Source organism: Nicotiana sylvestris, chromosome 7 (genome assembly GCF_000393655.2).
Source record: "Nicotiana sylvestris chromosome 7, ASM39365v2, whole genome shotgun sequence".
In the NCBI taxonomy this organism is placed as follows: Eukaryota; Viridiplantae; Streptophyta; class Magnoliopsida; order Solanales; family Solanaceae; genus Nicotiana; species Nicotiana sylvestris.
In genome coordinates, this window is record NC_091063.1 from 151,871,229 (window position 1) to 151,885,333 (window position 14,105).

At 34.1% G+C, this 14,105-nt stretch overlaps 2 protein-coding genes across 2 annotated transcripts; both read right to left on the reverse strand.

Moving 5' to 3' along the window:
- Positions 1–1,120: 1,120 nt before the first annotated feature.
- On the reverse strand, positions 1,121–3,397 carry LOC104211207 (dof zinc finger protein DOF2.4-like). The gene is made up of 3 exons (XM_009760223.2): positions 3,132–3,397; positions 2,643–2,932; positions 1,121–2,394 (listed from the first exon to the last, which is right to left on the reverse strand). Exons 1-3 carry the CDS (start codon positions 3,180–3,182, stop codon positions 1,551–1,553), a joined length of 1,185 nt encoding a protein of 394 aa, XP_009758525.1. The 5' UTR covers positions 3,183–3,397; the 3' UTR covers positions 1,121–1,550.
- A 5,661-nt stretch (positions 3,398–9,058) lies between these two features.
- Positions 9,059–13,751, reverse strand: LOC104211208 (beta-glucuronosyltransferase GlcAT14C). Its single transcript, XM_009760224.2, has 4 exons — positions 13,055–13,751; positions 11,773–11,848; positions 11,546–11,661; positions 9,059–9,598 (listed from the first exon to the last, which is right to left on the reverse strand). The coding sequence occupies exons 1-4, from the start codon at positions 13,590–13,592 to the stop codon at positions 9,084–9,086; spliced, it is 1,245 nt and encodes a 414-aa protein (XP_009758526.1). The 5' UTR covers positions 13,593–13,751; the 3' UTR covers positions 9,059–9,083.
- Between the last annotated feature and the right edge of the window lie 354 nt (positions 13,752–14,105).

Genomic DNA, 14,105 nt, shown 5'->3' on the forward strand with positions numbered 1-14,105 from the left:
TAATTCTAGGAGTTTGACTTCATTCTCAAGAATTCAGTTCTTTATTTTTCTATACGATTTCATATATAAGCTTGCAATGCGTAAAATAAAAGATGAAAGATTCTTTAAAAATCCAGCCAATCATTGATTTTGCTTAATAAAGAACACCTAATCTCAAATGAATATTCCATATTTTATTTTCTAGCTGCCAATATAAATACTCTCAATGTTTTTCTTTGTAAAATGAGGCACGTGGATGAGATTGGGAGCAATTTAGAAAAATAAAAATTACAAAAATAATTCTATTGCTCATATCAAATCTCTAGTAGTGTAGCTGGAAGCAACTGAATCTCTAGAAAGTTACTTCTCAATATTCTTTTTTCCTTTCTATTTCAGCTCATATCTTACGCCCATTTAAAAGCATAATATATTGAAATCCCAGAATAACATGAAGTGACTAACACCAATCAAACAGAATAATATTAAGCATCAACATGAAGTGGCAAAAGCTTACACACAAACGCGTCTTCGCATAGTACTATATACTGTCCTATAAAACTGAAAAATATGGACATTAAAGTATATACAATTCCTTTAAATTAAACCCTCATTTTGCAGCTTGCTATTAAAATTCAAATAGGAAGCATGTACCCGTAAAGAGTTACATTGATCGATTGTGTAAAAAAAAAATTTACGCTACGAGATCTTTTAAAAGATAACTACAATAATTGTCCATGATTTATGGAATTATTAACCCGTAAGACTGGTAAAACATGTAAATTTACACTAATACTGCCATTATAAAATGGATTTTTGCCAAATTAAAGTGGGAAATATAATTTTGTCAAATTGGTGTATATTGACAGCCATTCTTAAAATCCAAATTCAATTACTAAGTCAACTTTCTTAATCTTATATATACTCGAGAACAACATTGCTTCATACAATCATCACCAGCTAAAAGTCCATTGCTAGAGATAATTAGCAATTATCAATGTCTAAAAATGTGAACTAATCCTCAAGAGGATTTATTTTTAATTGTTTTGTGGATAAATGGGATTTGCCAAGCAATAATAAATCCACGAAGAGAGAATTGTAGGAATTAATTATGAGGGAGGGAGAAACATTGGCAAAAGAGTCGAATCCAAATACACAAATTCCATACAATTTCAAACATGAAGATGATATACCATTAGAAATGTTAGCCATATGATCACCTTTACAGCCCAACACCTAGAGCCAAATTACTTTGAAAATTAGACCGTCATGTCTACATAAAAGCTACTACAAAGAACTAATTGAAAAGTTCACTCAACCTCTAAACATCTTCTAACACATTACCATACCAAACTACAAATATATCTAAAGAAAACACTTAAAATGAAAGGGGATAAAGACTACCAAATCTAGGGTTTTTAGATGATCTTCACTAGAAGCTTTTGCTGATAAAATATATCGACTAGTGGGACGATGGGAAGTAAGCTTCACTGTCGAGAGGAAGCAATCCATATCACCAGCTAAGGCGCCCTTAAATGACCGCTCAGAGAAAAAAGGACATTTTTGTTGACTTTTTATAAGGCATTACTAGTAGAAGAAGAGCTAAAACTAGCAGAAAGATCGCTCCAAGCACTAGCAGTATTCCAATTTTCATTTCCTTGAATTCCTAACAATTGCCTTGACAAAGCTGATTGATCTTGATTATGATTGTTATCTTCCATTTTCACTGAAGCCATCTGATTTAGCATTGACGTCGAGATTTTCGGCCTAATTTGACTTGTAGTACTCTCATTACCACCAAGAAATTGTACACCCTCATTAACACCACCTTGAAACTGGTAATTATTAATACCAGAAGGCGAATTAGACTGATCAAATCCGCCTATAAAGTTAGGAAATTGCTGTGCCATTTGCTGTTGCTGCATCCTCCAGTGTTCAACGTTTACACTTGATAAAAACGAAGCAACTCCACCACCAGCACCAGCACCAGCACCAGCACCGAGCAAATTATTATTATTAACCATCATACCTTCACTGCTACCGCCTAATACGTTACCACTCGTAGAAAAATTCAAGTTCATGTTATTACCAGGAGTACTGAACTGATGATGATGATGATGATCAGTTAATTGACCTAAAGGTGACAAGAAACGTAGAGGTGGAATTTGAGGGGACATTAGACCTAATAAACTAGCTGCTGATGTTGGACCAGAAAAACTATTACTGTGTGAAGAAATTGTGCTTGTAGAACCAGAATTATTATTAGCAGCTTGACGACCATCAGTACTTGTGCTAGAAGCTGGAGACTTGGAAGTATTGTTACTGTTATTGTTACTGCTTTTGCTACTGCTTCTTTTGTTCCTCCGACAACCGCCGCCCACGGGCACATTTCTCAGAGCGCCGCCTCTTGTCCAGTACCTGTTGGAAAAATCAATCATTTTCTCTCGAAGACAAGTGAAAGAAAGTATTCTTGTTTTACTGATCCTAACTTGATTTACATATATAAAATAGCCAATATATCATATTTAATTATGTTTTCTCCCTTTTTTCTAGTTCACATGAATAAAATCATACATGCATCCTCAGGTTAATTTCGTAATAGATGAAATATGTAAGAAAATTTATGTACTTGAGATGAATCTAGTCTATTTATTGAATGGTAGTACCTTCTACATGTCTTGCAAAAGTGTCTAGGCTGCGAAAGACTATAGTTGTTGAAGTAGCAAAACTTGGTGTTTGATGATTCGCATCGAGGGCATTTTAGGGCTGTCTCAGGCATAGGTATGTTAGCTAACCGGGCTCGATCAGCCATCGAGCCTGGCCTGATAGAACCTGCACCACCACTGCTGCCATGAGGTTGTAGTGGTGGTGGTGGAGGTGGTAGTGACGGCGGTGTTGCAGACTGAGATAGTGGTGATGTGAGCTGATGATGATTTGGAATACTACCTCCACTTTGCTGAAAAAGAAGAACAACAAGAAGAAACTAAGATATCAAGTATATGCAAGAAATTTAAGGATGAAAAAAAGAAGGAAGAATTTTTAAAAAAATTAAAAAGTTAGAAGAATATTATCTTTAATGAATTCTTTTGCTTTTTTGGCAAAGAAGCTGCCATGGTTAGAATTAAGCATCAAAATGAAGTGGGAAAAAACCATACCTGTTGCCAGTTGGTTGGATCAAGATAAGCTGGAATTGAGGAAAAAACCATAGCTTATTCTTGAATGATCTTTAAAATTCTTTTTTTGTAAAGATAGATGGGGTTTTTTGGAAGGAGGATATTGTTAGTGGAGAATCACATCAAATTGGAAGGTGGGGAGAGAGAGAGGGGGCTATACTCTTCTTGGCAAAGGGAGAGAGAAAGAAAGCAAAGGAAGAAAAGATAAAGCAAAGAGAGAATATGAGAATAATGGAGCTCAAATAAAGTGAAGGGCTTTATGTTAGCAGCATATATATACATAACAGTTTGGGTACTGGTTTGTTCTTATTTGTTCTTACTCTAGTCTCATTTTTGTATTTTTTTACTTTTTAGTAGTTCGAGAGGGGTTAATATCTTTACTTTCTTAACCTTTAAGCTTCTTCTTAAATTAAACTTCTTGAGTTGTACCCCCACCCCCACCTTAATTCCTTGCTCATATATTATATAGTATACAAAATGTGGTGGCTGTCATATCTGTCATGTTGCATGCATGGAAAAGTAGTGATAGTTTATGGAATATTTGGACCAAGATATAGAGAGAGAGAGTTAAATGTGCCCCAACACTTTATTGTTAAATAAGATACACTTTTTAATTTTTAATATAAGATCATTAAGCAAATTAAGCCAAGCTTCATGGTGTTAATAGTGGGTGAAATTCAAAAATAGCCAGATTTACAACTGGTCGTTCAAAAATTGCTCAGTTTCAAAAGTAATCGAAATCTAGCCACTTTCATGTAAAGATAAATTTGAGCAAAAATACTGTTCAGAACCCAAAAAATACGTCAGTATATTATGCTGGAGTTCCAACATAAGTATACTTGAACTCCAGCATATTATACTAGAGTTCCAAGATAAGTATGCTGATACTCCAACATAATATGATGGAGTTCCATCATAAGTATAATAGAACTCCAACATAATATACTGAAGTTCCAGCAAGTATACCGGTCCAGCATAATATATTGGAGTTTGGAGCACCGGTGCTCCAGTCTCCAGTATATTATACTGGAGCTAACAAAGTATACCGGTCTAGCATAATATGCTGGAGTTCATACACAGGTGCACCGAACTCCAGTATATTTTGCTGGACCGATCTCTGCTGCAGTAAAAATAGTGGCTATTTTTCATTGACTTGGTAAATGCTGGCTATTTTTGAATGATCAGTCCGAAAACTGGCTATACCGTGCTATTTTTACGTTAATAGTACAATTTATTTTGCTTGAATTCGTCAGTTAACGGTACTTTAGTGCTATATAATTTACTGTATTAGTCAATTGACTAATCGCTGATGCAAATTAAGGACATCAAAGACAATATTACCACAAACTATCATAAAAAGCTTACTCCAATACTTGGCGTATCTGCCTTGTTCATATATATATAGTCCTATTTGTACAGTGTCATGCACTTGTCGACAAAGGAATTTAATTGAACCTTCTTCAATAAACTGAGCTATGCCACTAAGAAGAGGGCAAGGAGCGTGAGCGTATATACCATATGCAATCCTTCCTTTACATTTACTTAAAGAGAGGTTATATTCACATCACGAAACCACAACTTACATTTACAATAAAAAAATTTAGTTTTTTATTTGATGTTTACTATAAATTTATTTTGGAGCCCGACTAATTCAATATTCACCCGGACTATACTTTATTTTCAAAATTCGAACCAAGACTTTTGGTAAAAAATGAATGCACGCCACCCCCACCATAATCTTTTGTATTATTTACAAGGATATTACATAGGAGTAACATAGAGTAAGTTAAGAGAAAATAACAGTAAAACTAAAGGCAAAGAATTATACTATTAAAGAAAAGGTCCTTAGGGCCACTACTTTGCATGGCAGTATATAAAATTGTAGGCTATGCTTTACCTACCAATGGATATAAAAAATTTAAAAGGGAAAAACAGTTAAATGATTTAAGCAGCAATAAACAGAGAACCCCACCTGCAGGGCCAACTCACACATATCTAAAGTGAAAGGAATCCGACATTCTGATAGTTAAGTGTTGCATATAATTCAAAGATCTCTAGGGCTAAGCAACTTAGCAGAGTGGTAAAGACAGAGCAGTTTCAGAAACTTCTTTTAAGGAGGAGGAGAAAAAAGAAAAAGAAAAAGAAAAAGAAAAAGAAAAATAAACCTTGAGCTCTTGTTTATTAAATTTATTGAATGTCCTTTTACTCTTTTTACAGAGTTCTGTGTTCTTAAAACAAAATAAAACTAGCTAGTTCTATATATATTTTTTGCATCTTATTATTCGTTGTACTAATTCTCTTAGCTTTGTCCTTCTTGTTTTATTAAATCATATTGATAAGTTATAGTATCTCATAGCAACTATGTTTAAATCGTTTTGTGTGATTTTACACACGGTTAAACTTTAAAGAGGCATCAATCAAGTGATTATTACTCCCTCTGTTTAGTTTTTTACTTGTCCGCTATATATAACTTGTCCATTTTAGAAAATTAAGAAAAAAATAAAAAATTTCTGTTTTATCCTTATCATTAACTATTCATTCCCTAAATTATTTTTTATTTTTTTAAATGTTATTATTATTATTGATATTATGGTAAAATATATACTTTATTTATTATTTCTTAAAGCAAATGCAAAGCCTTGTGAACCAGTAAAGTGTACGGAAGGAGTAGTTGATTGTTGATACATAAACAACCTTTTTCTTTTTTGAATATGCTCTAAGTCATACTACCTTTAAACCAAAATAACTAAATAAGTACAGTTACCAAAGAGTTAGAGTTTGTTATGCTGACGCTGTAACATATGTTTAAGTCACTTAAAAACTAATTAAGTGTATCTATACATAGGTTAATTCAGTTACTTGACATGATGATGAAAAGTACTAACTTAGTATGGTCAGTAAAACCAAATTTTTTAACCATGTTTCTCTATATGACTTAAAGCCATTATGAAGAAATTAAATTATTGATATATTTAAACAACCAGCGAACAAGTACTTTTCTTCAAAATATACCATTAATAAGTACATCATAATTCATAACAATGATACATTAGGGAATTGGACTTCATCTTGGTATTTTAAATCTTAAAGTCCACAAACTGTCTTTGCAACTTACCCCTTCAAATGTTGTGCATATCTCTCAATATTCTCCTTTTTCTGTTCGCGAGACTTTCCATATACTAGGGCTCTGCCTAACCCCCATACTTAATTATAAGATGGTTTTATTATATAGGAAAATATAGAAAGAAAAGAGCTAATAGCCCAATCAATAACAAGTGAAAAATCTTTTGAAAAAAAAAATTGAGGGATATAATACTTTTTCCTTTCCTTGTAAGTAGTAACCTAACAAAGATGGCAGATAACAATCAATAATCACTTGCTTAATTTGATGAATCATATAGTATGATAGCAGTCACGTACAAATCCTTATGGCATAGAGAAACAAATGTTAGATCATAAAAATGATGTTACAAAAGATATTCGTAGGTCCCCAAATATTCAGCCATAAGTTTGGTGGAGTGTATAAATGTTAAAAGTAGCTTATTCAAAGGGTATATAAATGTTAAAGTTGTTTATGTAAAAGCTACATGATTTTACGTTTGAAACTTTTTAATTTTCTCGTAATTCAGATAATTAGCAAGTGTAGATTTTTCTCTCTTTTGGGGTAGGAAGAATCTAACTAACTCTTGCTTGCAAGAAGTTATATTTTTTTCGAACGACGATTATCTATGTAGCATGCGTGCACCTCAATTATCTTGCAGGAAGTTGTAATATATGATTACTACGGTTCAAATTTATAAATCTGCAATTTGATTCGTGGCAACTTAAGGGTAATAATAGTGATTAAAAGGTAAAAGGTATTTTTGATGGATTTTTGTTCTTTTAAAGTGTATAAGAATTCTGGTAAGGGAGATAATATGAGTGTTTGCCTTTAAGTGTAGCATTTGAAAAATTAGTTCAATTTGTTAAAGTAAAGGAAACGACCTTTGTAAGCAAAATGAGAAACATATCACGTAGGGATTGGTCCATAACGTTAAGAAAAAGAAAAAGAAAAAGAGATGGGGGAAGGCCGCACACACAAACTTAGGCCTACTTGAAAACTTAATATCTGAAATTAATTTCCTAAAAATATTATACACGGTACATAGGTTAGTTATATCTTACTCCATATTAGTTCTTTAATACCAACATTTACCACTCAAAATTATTACGAAATACTATACTCATGTCTCAACCCCATATTCGAGTGAAGGAGAGTCAGTTAATCCCCTTGATCGAATCATCCCAAAAGTATAATTTATTATGGGTTAAGAATTAAGTTTTATACATATATATTTAATATTGAACACGCTTAGCGAAATATATTTCTAATTTTGCCACCGTATTCTACTATTTTCATTTCTTGCCACTACTTAAATCTAGATTAAAGTTGAAAGTATTTGAAATTTAAAATTTAAGATTTCTCGCTACGTAATAGGATTTTCAAAATTCGATTGAAGTAGCTTCCAAGATAAATCCATATCAGGAATTGTTAAATACCACATTAACCCATATTTCATGCATTTCCATCATTTTGGCAAACATGCATAGGATATAAATCCATTACCTCAAAATTGCTTTTTAAGCGAATAGCAGGACATTGTCAACTTTTAAAACAGAAGGGATAATAAAAGGTTAACAAATCAAAACTAGCACTATCCTTAAAAGAAGACTAATTTTTTAGCATTTTCCTACATGAACTTGGCCCATGTCAAGTTCTACTGATTTTTCTTATAATAGTGGTATTCGGGTTGCACCTCGACAATTCCGCTAGCTACCTGTTACCTCCCGTCACTACGGATAATGGGTAACTCTACTTATTAAAACTTAAGTAAATAGGAAGAAATTACCTAATATTTTTGTTTCAGCTAGGATTTATTGTTCTACTCTCCTAGATTAAGTGGGGAAGTGTAAAGATGAAAGGGAATTACTTCAAAATTCAAATTCCCTGGAGGACCTATTTTGTTTTTATTTTACTTCAGCTTAAAATTGATTAACGACTACTGAATAAGTAAATCAGACTTGATCATTTTCATTCAAATATATGAGAACATATACTAGTCCAAAAATCTTATTTTTTTTCTCATATGATAATCAAACATAGACTAAACTTTTAAAAACAATGTACTAATTTAAGCATAAAATGAAAGATTAAATAATCCAACCTAACTAGTCCCTTCTATCTCTCTTTTTCACTGCACACGAAATACCCCAAAAAAGTAGGGAGAAAATGATATAGCTTTATGAAAGAGCATTCAAAGCCAACTAAATTGAACTATGTTACATGCCTAACACTATATTAAAATTTATTTTATTGTAATGGTGTATGTGAACCTGGATAGAGTAGAATAACAACAACAACAATAACGACAATAACAACAATAAACCCAGTATAATCCCCCAAGTGGGATCTGGCAGGGTAGTGCGTACGCAAACCTTACCCCTACCTAGGTAGAGAGGCTGTTTCCGAAAGACTTCTGACTCAAGAAAAGATGAAAAGAAAGCAGTAGTAAGTTGCAATAGAGTAGAATGGATACAGAATTTCATATAGCCGATCCCAACTAATATGGGATCGAGGCATAATGGATCCGTTGGTCGGTTGATATAAAATCGTAGAAATGACACCAGGTAGCCACTTCAAAAAGCTATTATTTAGGAATTAGCCAGTTTATTCTGAATTTTAAATTTTTAGTTCTATTTTTTGGGACAAAAGTGCCTTGAATTGTCCAGAAGTTAAGATTTTTAGTTCAAAATTTCATAACAAATATTGACTAATTTCTAAATTGCATCTCTAAGAATGGCTATTTGTACGCTTGCCCCGATATAATCTGCTACAGAAATGAATGCCTCAAACAAAATGAAAAGACAGATTTTTACGAGGAAGAAGAAGATAACTTATTTACATTGTCTTGACCTGAAATTTTCAGTATCAAGGAGCTTTAGTACAAGTTTCTCTAGGCTTCTTGAGCCTGCTGATGGTTTGACAATATCTGGACTTCCATTAGTTATACAAGGATCTTTACCTAAAGCAGAACTTCCCATACACCAAGCCCCGGGTGAAAACCGGCCATGAGATCTTCTCAAGATGTCCTTGTCAATTTTATCAAGAACCGGATCATCTGTAGCAAAAGTACGAGCAAATGGGACACCACTCTGGAGCATGTCCTCAAAGTGCTCGAGCGTTAAATTTATAGGATACTGCTTTGGGGGATTGTCCCATTTGATGTAATGCAAGTCGTGGTTCACTGTCGTGTTCTGGTAGTCTTTGTGATTGCAGACAATGGTGTGGAAGTAGCCCTCAAGAGAAAACAGGAAATTTGTGTAGTACATCAGAAGAGTGCGGGGGAGATTGTCCCATCCCCAAATACAAAACTCAAGGAATGACCTTGAAAGCATCACCCATTCAGATCCTGGAAATGAACACAAAACAGTAAATGAATCTGTTATAGATAGCAATTAAGAGAAAAAGTTTAAATATCATCTTGAAAGCAATATACTCTGTGTCACGACATCTATATGTGTTTTCCATATGATGGTAACATGTTATGAAATCAAAAAGGAAGATGAAGGCTAATTAAATAAGCAAATTTCCAAATAACAAAATGGAACGATCTAGTCCTACTATCCCCCCCCCCCCCACAGGCCAATCCCAAAAAGGGGGAGAAAAGGAGGGGGGGAGGGGGGTTCGACGTTCAAGTTATGTGAAAGTTATCATTGTCCAACATCTGCTATATTTTAACGTTAGATACCAGTAGGAAACATGTTATTCTGCCAGCGCATACTCTTAGACCTCTGTTTTCTTATGGATTGTTCTTACAATGCTGTTAAAGCTCGGAAAACATAGATACGAACCAGAAGAGCGCTAACATCACCGATACATTTCCCACTTAACTCCCTACTTAGATGAAGCTACCCTTACAATCAATCAATAGAAACTTATAACAAATATATACACAGCCCTTTAACTTGCTCTGGTTTTTCATCCAGACACCTAACTTGACCGGTTGGGCACTTCAACTATACTCAAAGTGTACCAATTAGACACTTGAGGCACAATCAGTTAAATTTTTCAAGCGCGTGAAATTTAACTGCGGGTGACGTGGCAGAAGAACCAGTGAAAAGAAATACATCAGCAAAGAGAGAAGCAAAAACACTTGAGGAAAAAAAGAACTCTTCATCTCCTTCTTCAAAAGTGGCCAGACTTAACAGAAAGAAGTCCAAAAACGATGGAGCACATTTTTTATTTCATTAGTTGCAAAATGTACGTGTAAAACGGAAAGAAAGTGGGAACTGGGAAACAACTAAACATGAATAGGTTACCATTGAAAATGTTCTTGGTAAAAATACCCACCTTGTTTGGAAACGTAGAGTAATAACTTACCACAGACCCACTTGGCTTGGAAAAACAAAGTAAATATCATAGACCCACTTTGCTTGGAAACACAAATTGGCTGAAAATGGCTTTAAAGAATGGCAAAAAATGGCAGGTAAAATCCTTACTGTGCCTGATAAATGAAAAATGGTGCTCAATAAAAACAGCTTTCTTCCATCGGCTATATGATTTTTGCACTTCTCGGCAACTATTTGGAGTTCTGAGAAAATTTTGAAGAGCGTGCAGTAGGCAGCATTTGAGAGTTTTGAGATTGGATGCTGTTGTTAAAAATTTGAATTATTATGTAATGTATATTTCCTTGCCAGATAACATTGATGCACTGCTCTTGTAATGGCCATATATTCTAGATTGTCACTAGAAGAAAATGGCAGAAATACCATTGTGGAGTGACAGGAAAGTAACTAGAATGAGCTTTATTCAAGAAGAAAGAACAGGAGAAGAATTGGTTTGAATACGTGGTTGAAGAAATTGCAGAAGAAATGAATTTGGAAAAAGAAGAGTAAATAGAACAAAAATGATCAGATAATTACTTTTCCAGTGAAGTTTCATATTATCCGGCAAACACTTTGTTGTAGCTTAGCATAACACCATTCCACACACTTAATTTTGAGTAAGAAGCACGCACTTGTCAGTCAGCATTTCGTGTTTAATTGGTACACTTTGAGTATAGTTCGAGTGTCCAATAGGTCATATGCTTAGTTTAGATGTCTAAATGAAAAATTGGGACTAGTTTAAGGAGCCGCCTATGTATTTGGCCTAACATACTTTTATCATGTAACTGTGCTATCTACCTTATGAGAAAACTGAGTACTAATCTTTACTTTGTTCCGAGTTCCCTCCTCAAAAATCAACCTACGCCCTATCAGTGAAGTAAAAAAGGCAAATGAATCACTAAATGTAGAACACAAATATACACGAATATATATAGGTGAATCCGGAAAAGGAAGCAAATCTCGAGCAGTACCCATGAACACCTTGAAAGAAGCAGGCATTGATCTTTTCTCCTTAGCCCAGAATACACCAGATTTCTTCAGATGATATAGACCAGGATCTATGATAATAGGCCTTGCCCTTGAAAACCTAGAAAATAGAATAAGTAACTCAAAGTTACTTAACAGCAATCATCACAGATAAGATCTGTTTGCCATAGGAAAAAAGGATACTACAGAAACGAAGTCAAGTGAAGCTCACTCTTTATAACCAATATTACTTGAGTGCTCAAGAAAATTCAGATCCCTAGGCAAGTATGAGAAAATGTGCAGTATATCTGGAACAAATAGAAAAGAGATTAGATGAACAAAGATGATTGTATAACAAATGGAGAATACTTACGGCGAAATAGAACAGTATCAAATTCGGTTAAAATGAGAGAGATCAAGCATAACCATACGAAAATTGACTAAAGATGACTGTAACAAATGTTGCTATCTCGAAGCTGGGAATTTCTCAACAAAAAAAAAAACGAAAATGACCAGAGAAAAAAAATAGCAATAAGCAACCTGGGCAAGCAATAGAAATAAACGAAAATGACCAGAGATGAAATGCTGATATAATATTATTGGCCTTTTTGGTTTCTTCACTAAATACTTAAGGCGAAATAGAACACATCTTCATTCAGTGAGAATGAGACATATCATCACTTAACCATACAAGTAGAAATCAGCCGTGATTCTTTTGCATCTGTCTGCCTGATAAGGTAATGTATTCTAACGTTACAGAGAACGGACATGCAATAACCACTGAACTCATTCAATCTCGACGACAGTCTAATGTACCTTACATACGCAATACTTTGGACCTGAACCTCAAGATTTACACACCTTTACCAGAAGTTCCAATCACTTGTTTTAGCATATAAACTACATTTCCTTCAAAAGATTTCACTGTGGTGATAATAACATTCTGATAAATTTAACTTATTCGGAATAATCAACTGAAGCAGACTATATAAACATGAAATATAGATTTTTCAAAACTGCAAACATTCAAGTAATTAACTTTATTAATAACATTACTCCTTTCTCATAGACCAAACAAAAAGGGAAAGAAAAAAACCAAAAAGATAATATTTGAACTAGATTAGGATAGAGCTAGTATGAACTCAATCAAAATTAAGCAAACTATTTTCCAGCCACCACATCCAATTCTCCTTCATCACAATGATTGCAACTTAAATTATATACACATTTCAAAATATTTAGCTATCTATAGAGTTCGAGCCAGATACAGTTAAGGGAAGCCCGGTGCACTAAGCTCCTTCTATGCACGGGTCCGGAGAAGGTCCGGACCACAAGGCTCTATTGTACGCAGCATGAGGTTGTTTGTACGGCTTGAACCCGTAACCTCCTGGTCAAATGGAGGCAACTTTAACAGTTACGCCAAGGTCCCCTTCGAGCCAGATACAGTTATTGCACTTCAAAAAGTTACAAAATCATTCTTAAAATAGAACAAAAGGGATAATCAAAGTACTAACCATCTTGGGTCAAAAGGGGATAATCAGATGCACTAAGATTAATAAACCAATCCCAATTCTTAGGCAGCTTCAAGAGAATAGCAATAGCATGTAATGTAGAAGCCAACATAGTAGGCCCTTTATAAGTAACAAGATCTGATTTACCAACAACCTTAACATTCCCAAACTCCCTAATTACAACCTCTGACTTAACATACTTAGCCAACTCTAATCTCTCACTGTCTGAAGCCTCCAAATCAAGATTCAACAAATAATAATTCCTAGGATGATACACTGCCTGAAGCAGCCGTTTTATCCTAACGACGTCGTTTTTTGTACCAGAAATTAAGTAAGCTAATCGAGGCAGCTCAGGCAAGATTTCAGCTTTTGCATTAAAAAGATTTGATTTTGACTGTGGGGTTGAAGATTTAGGCCTATTTGAGGAACTGGGGTTGGAAAAAATTAGTGTAAAAAGAAGTATTAGAGCCAAGATTGTGACTACAATAATGGGTGTTGACCATTTCTTATGGTGGATGAATCTAATGTGACTTCTTTTCATTGGTGAAAAAAAATTATATTTGGGTGTCTGGATTTTCTGGTATCAGAGGGAAAGATTTGTGTAAGCTTAGATCCAAAGAAGTTTCGACGGGAAAAATTTAGGTGTGAGGTTAGAGTTGGAGGTTGGAGTCGAATTTGCTCAGGGGAGTACACGTTGGGGGGGGGGGGGGAGTGACTTGTTACCTGTCGCCAATATCTAATTAAAGAATTCATATAATTAATTACTCTTCCGTTTCATTTTATTTGAACCTATTTCTTTTTTAGTCCATGTCAAAAAGAATGACATATTTCCCTATTTGAAAATAATTTATATTTATGCAATGATTTATAGCCACACAAAATATATATGCTTCATTTTACACCACAAATTCAAAAGTCTTCTCTCTTTTCTTAAACTTTGTGTCCAGTCAAATGGATTCACATAAATTGAAAGGGAGGGAGTACTAACTTCTTCTCCTTCTACTTTTTTTTTTCTTTTTTCTTTTTTTTTGAGTAGACCCTGATTAATTTTTAT

Bases quoted from the DNA above. Each gene is read 5' to 3' on its own strand.
- LOC104211207 (XM_009760223.2), bottom strand. From the start codon at position 3,182: ATGGTTTTTTCCTCAATTCCAGCTTATCTTGATCCAACCAACTGGCAA. The intron at 2,933-3,131 runs GTATGGTTTTTT...CTTCTTTTTCAG, and splicing joins ATCCAACCAACTGGCAACAG to CAAAGTGGAGGTAGTATTCC. The intron at 2,395-2,642 runs GTACTACCATTC...TTTTTCCAACAG, and splicing joins TTTTGCAAGACATGTAGAAG to GTACTGGACAAGAGGCGGCG.
- LOC104211208 (XM_009760224.2), bottom strand. From the start codon at position 13,592: ATGAAAAGAAGTCACATTAGATTCATCCACCATAAGAAATGGTCAACA. The intron at 11,849-13,054 runs GTTAGTACTTTG...TATTTGTTCCAG, and splicing joins TCCCCTTTTGACCCAAGATG to ATATACTGCACATTTTCTCA. The intron at 11,662-11,772 runs GTGAGCTTCACT...TCTATTTTCTAG, and splicing joins AGTAATATTGGTTATAAAGA to GTTTTCAAGGGCAAGGCCTA.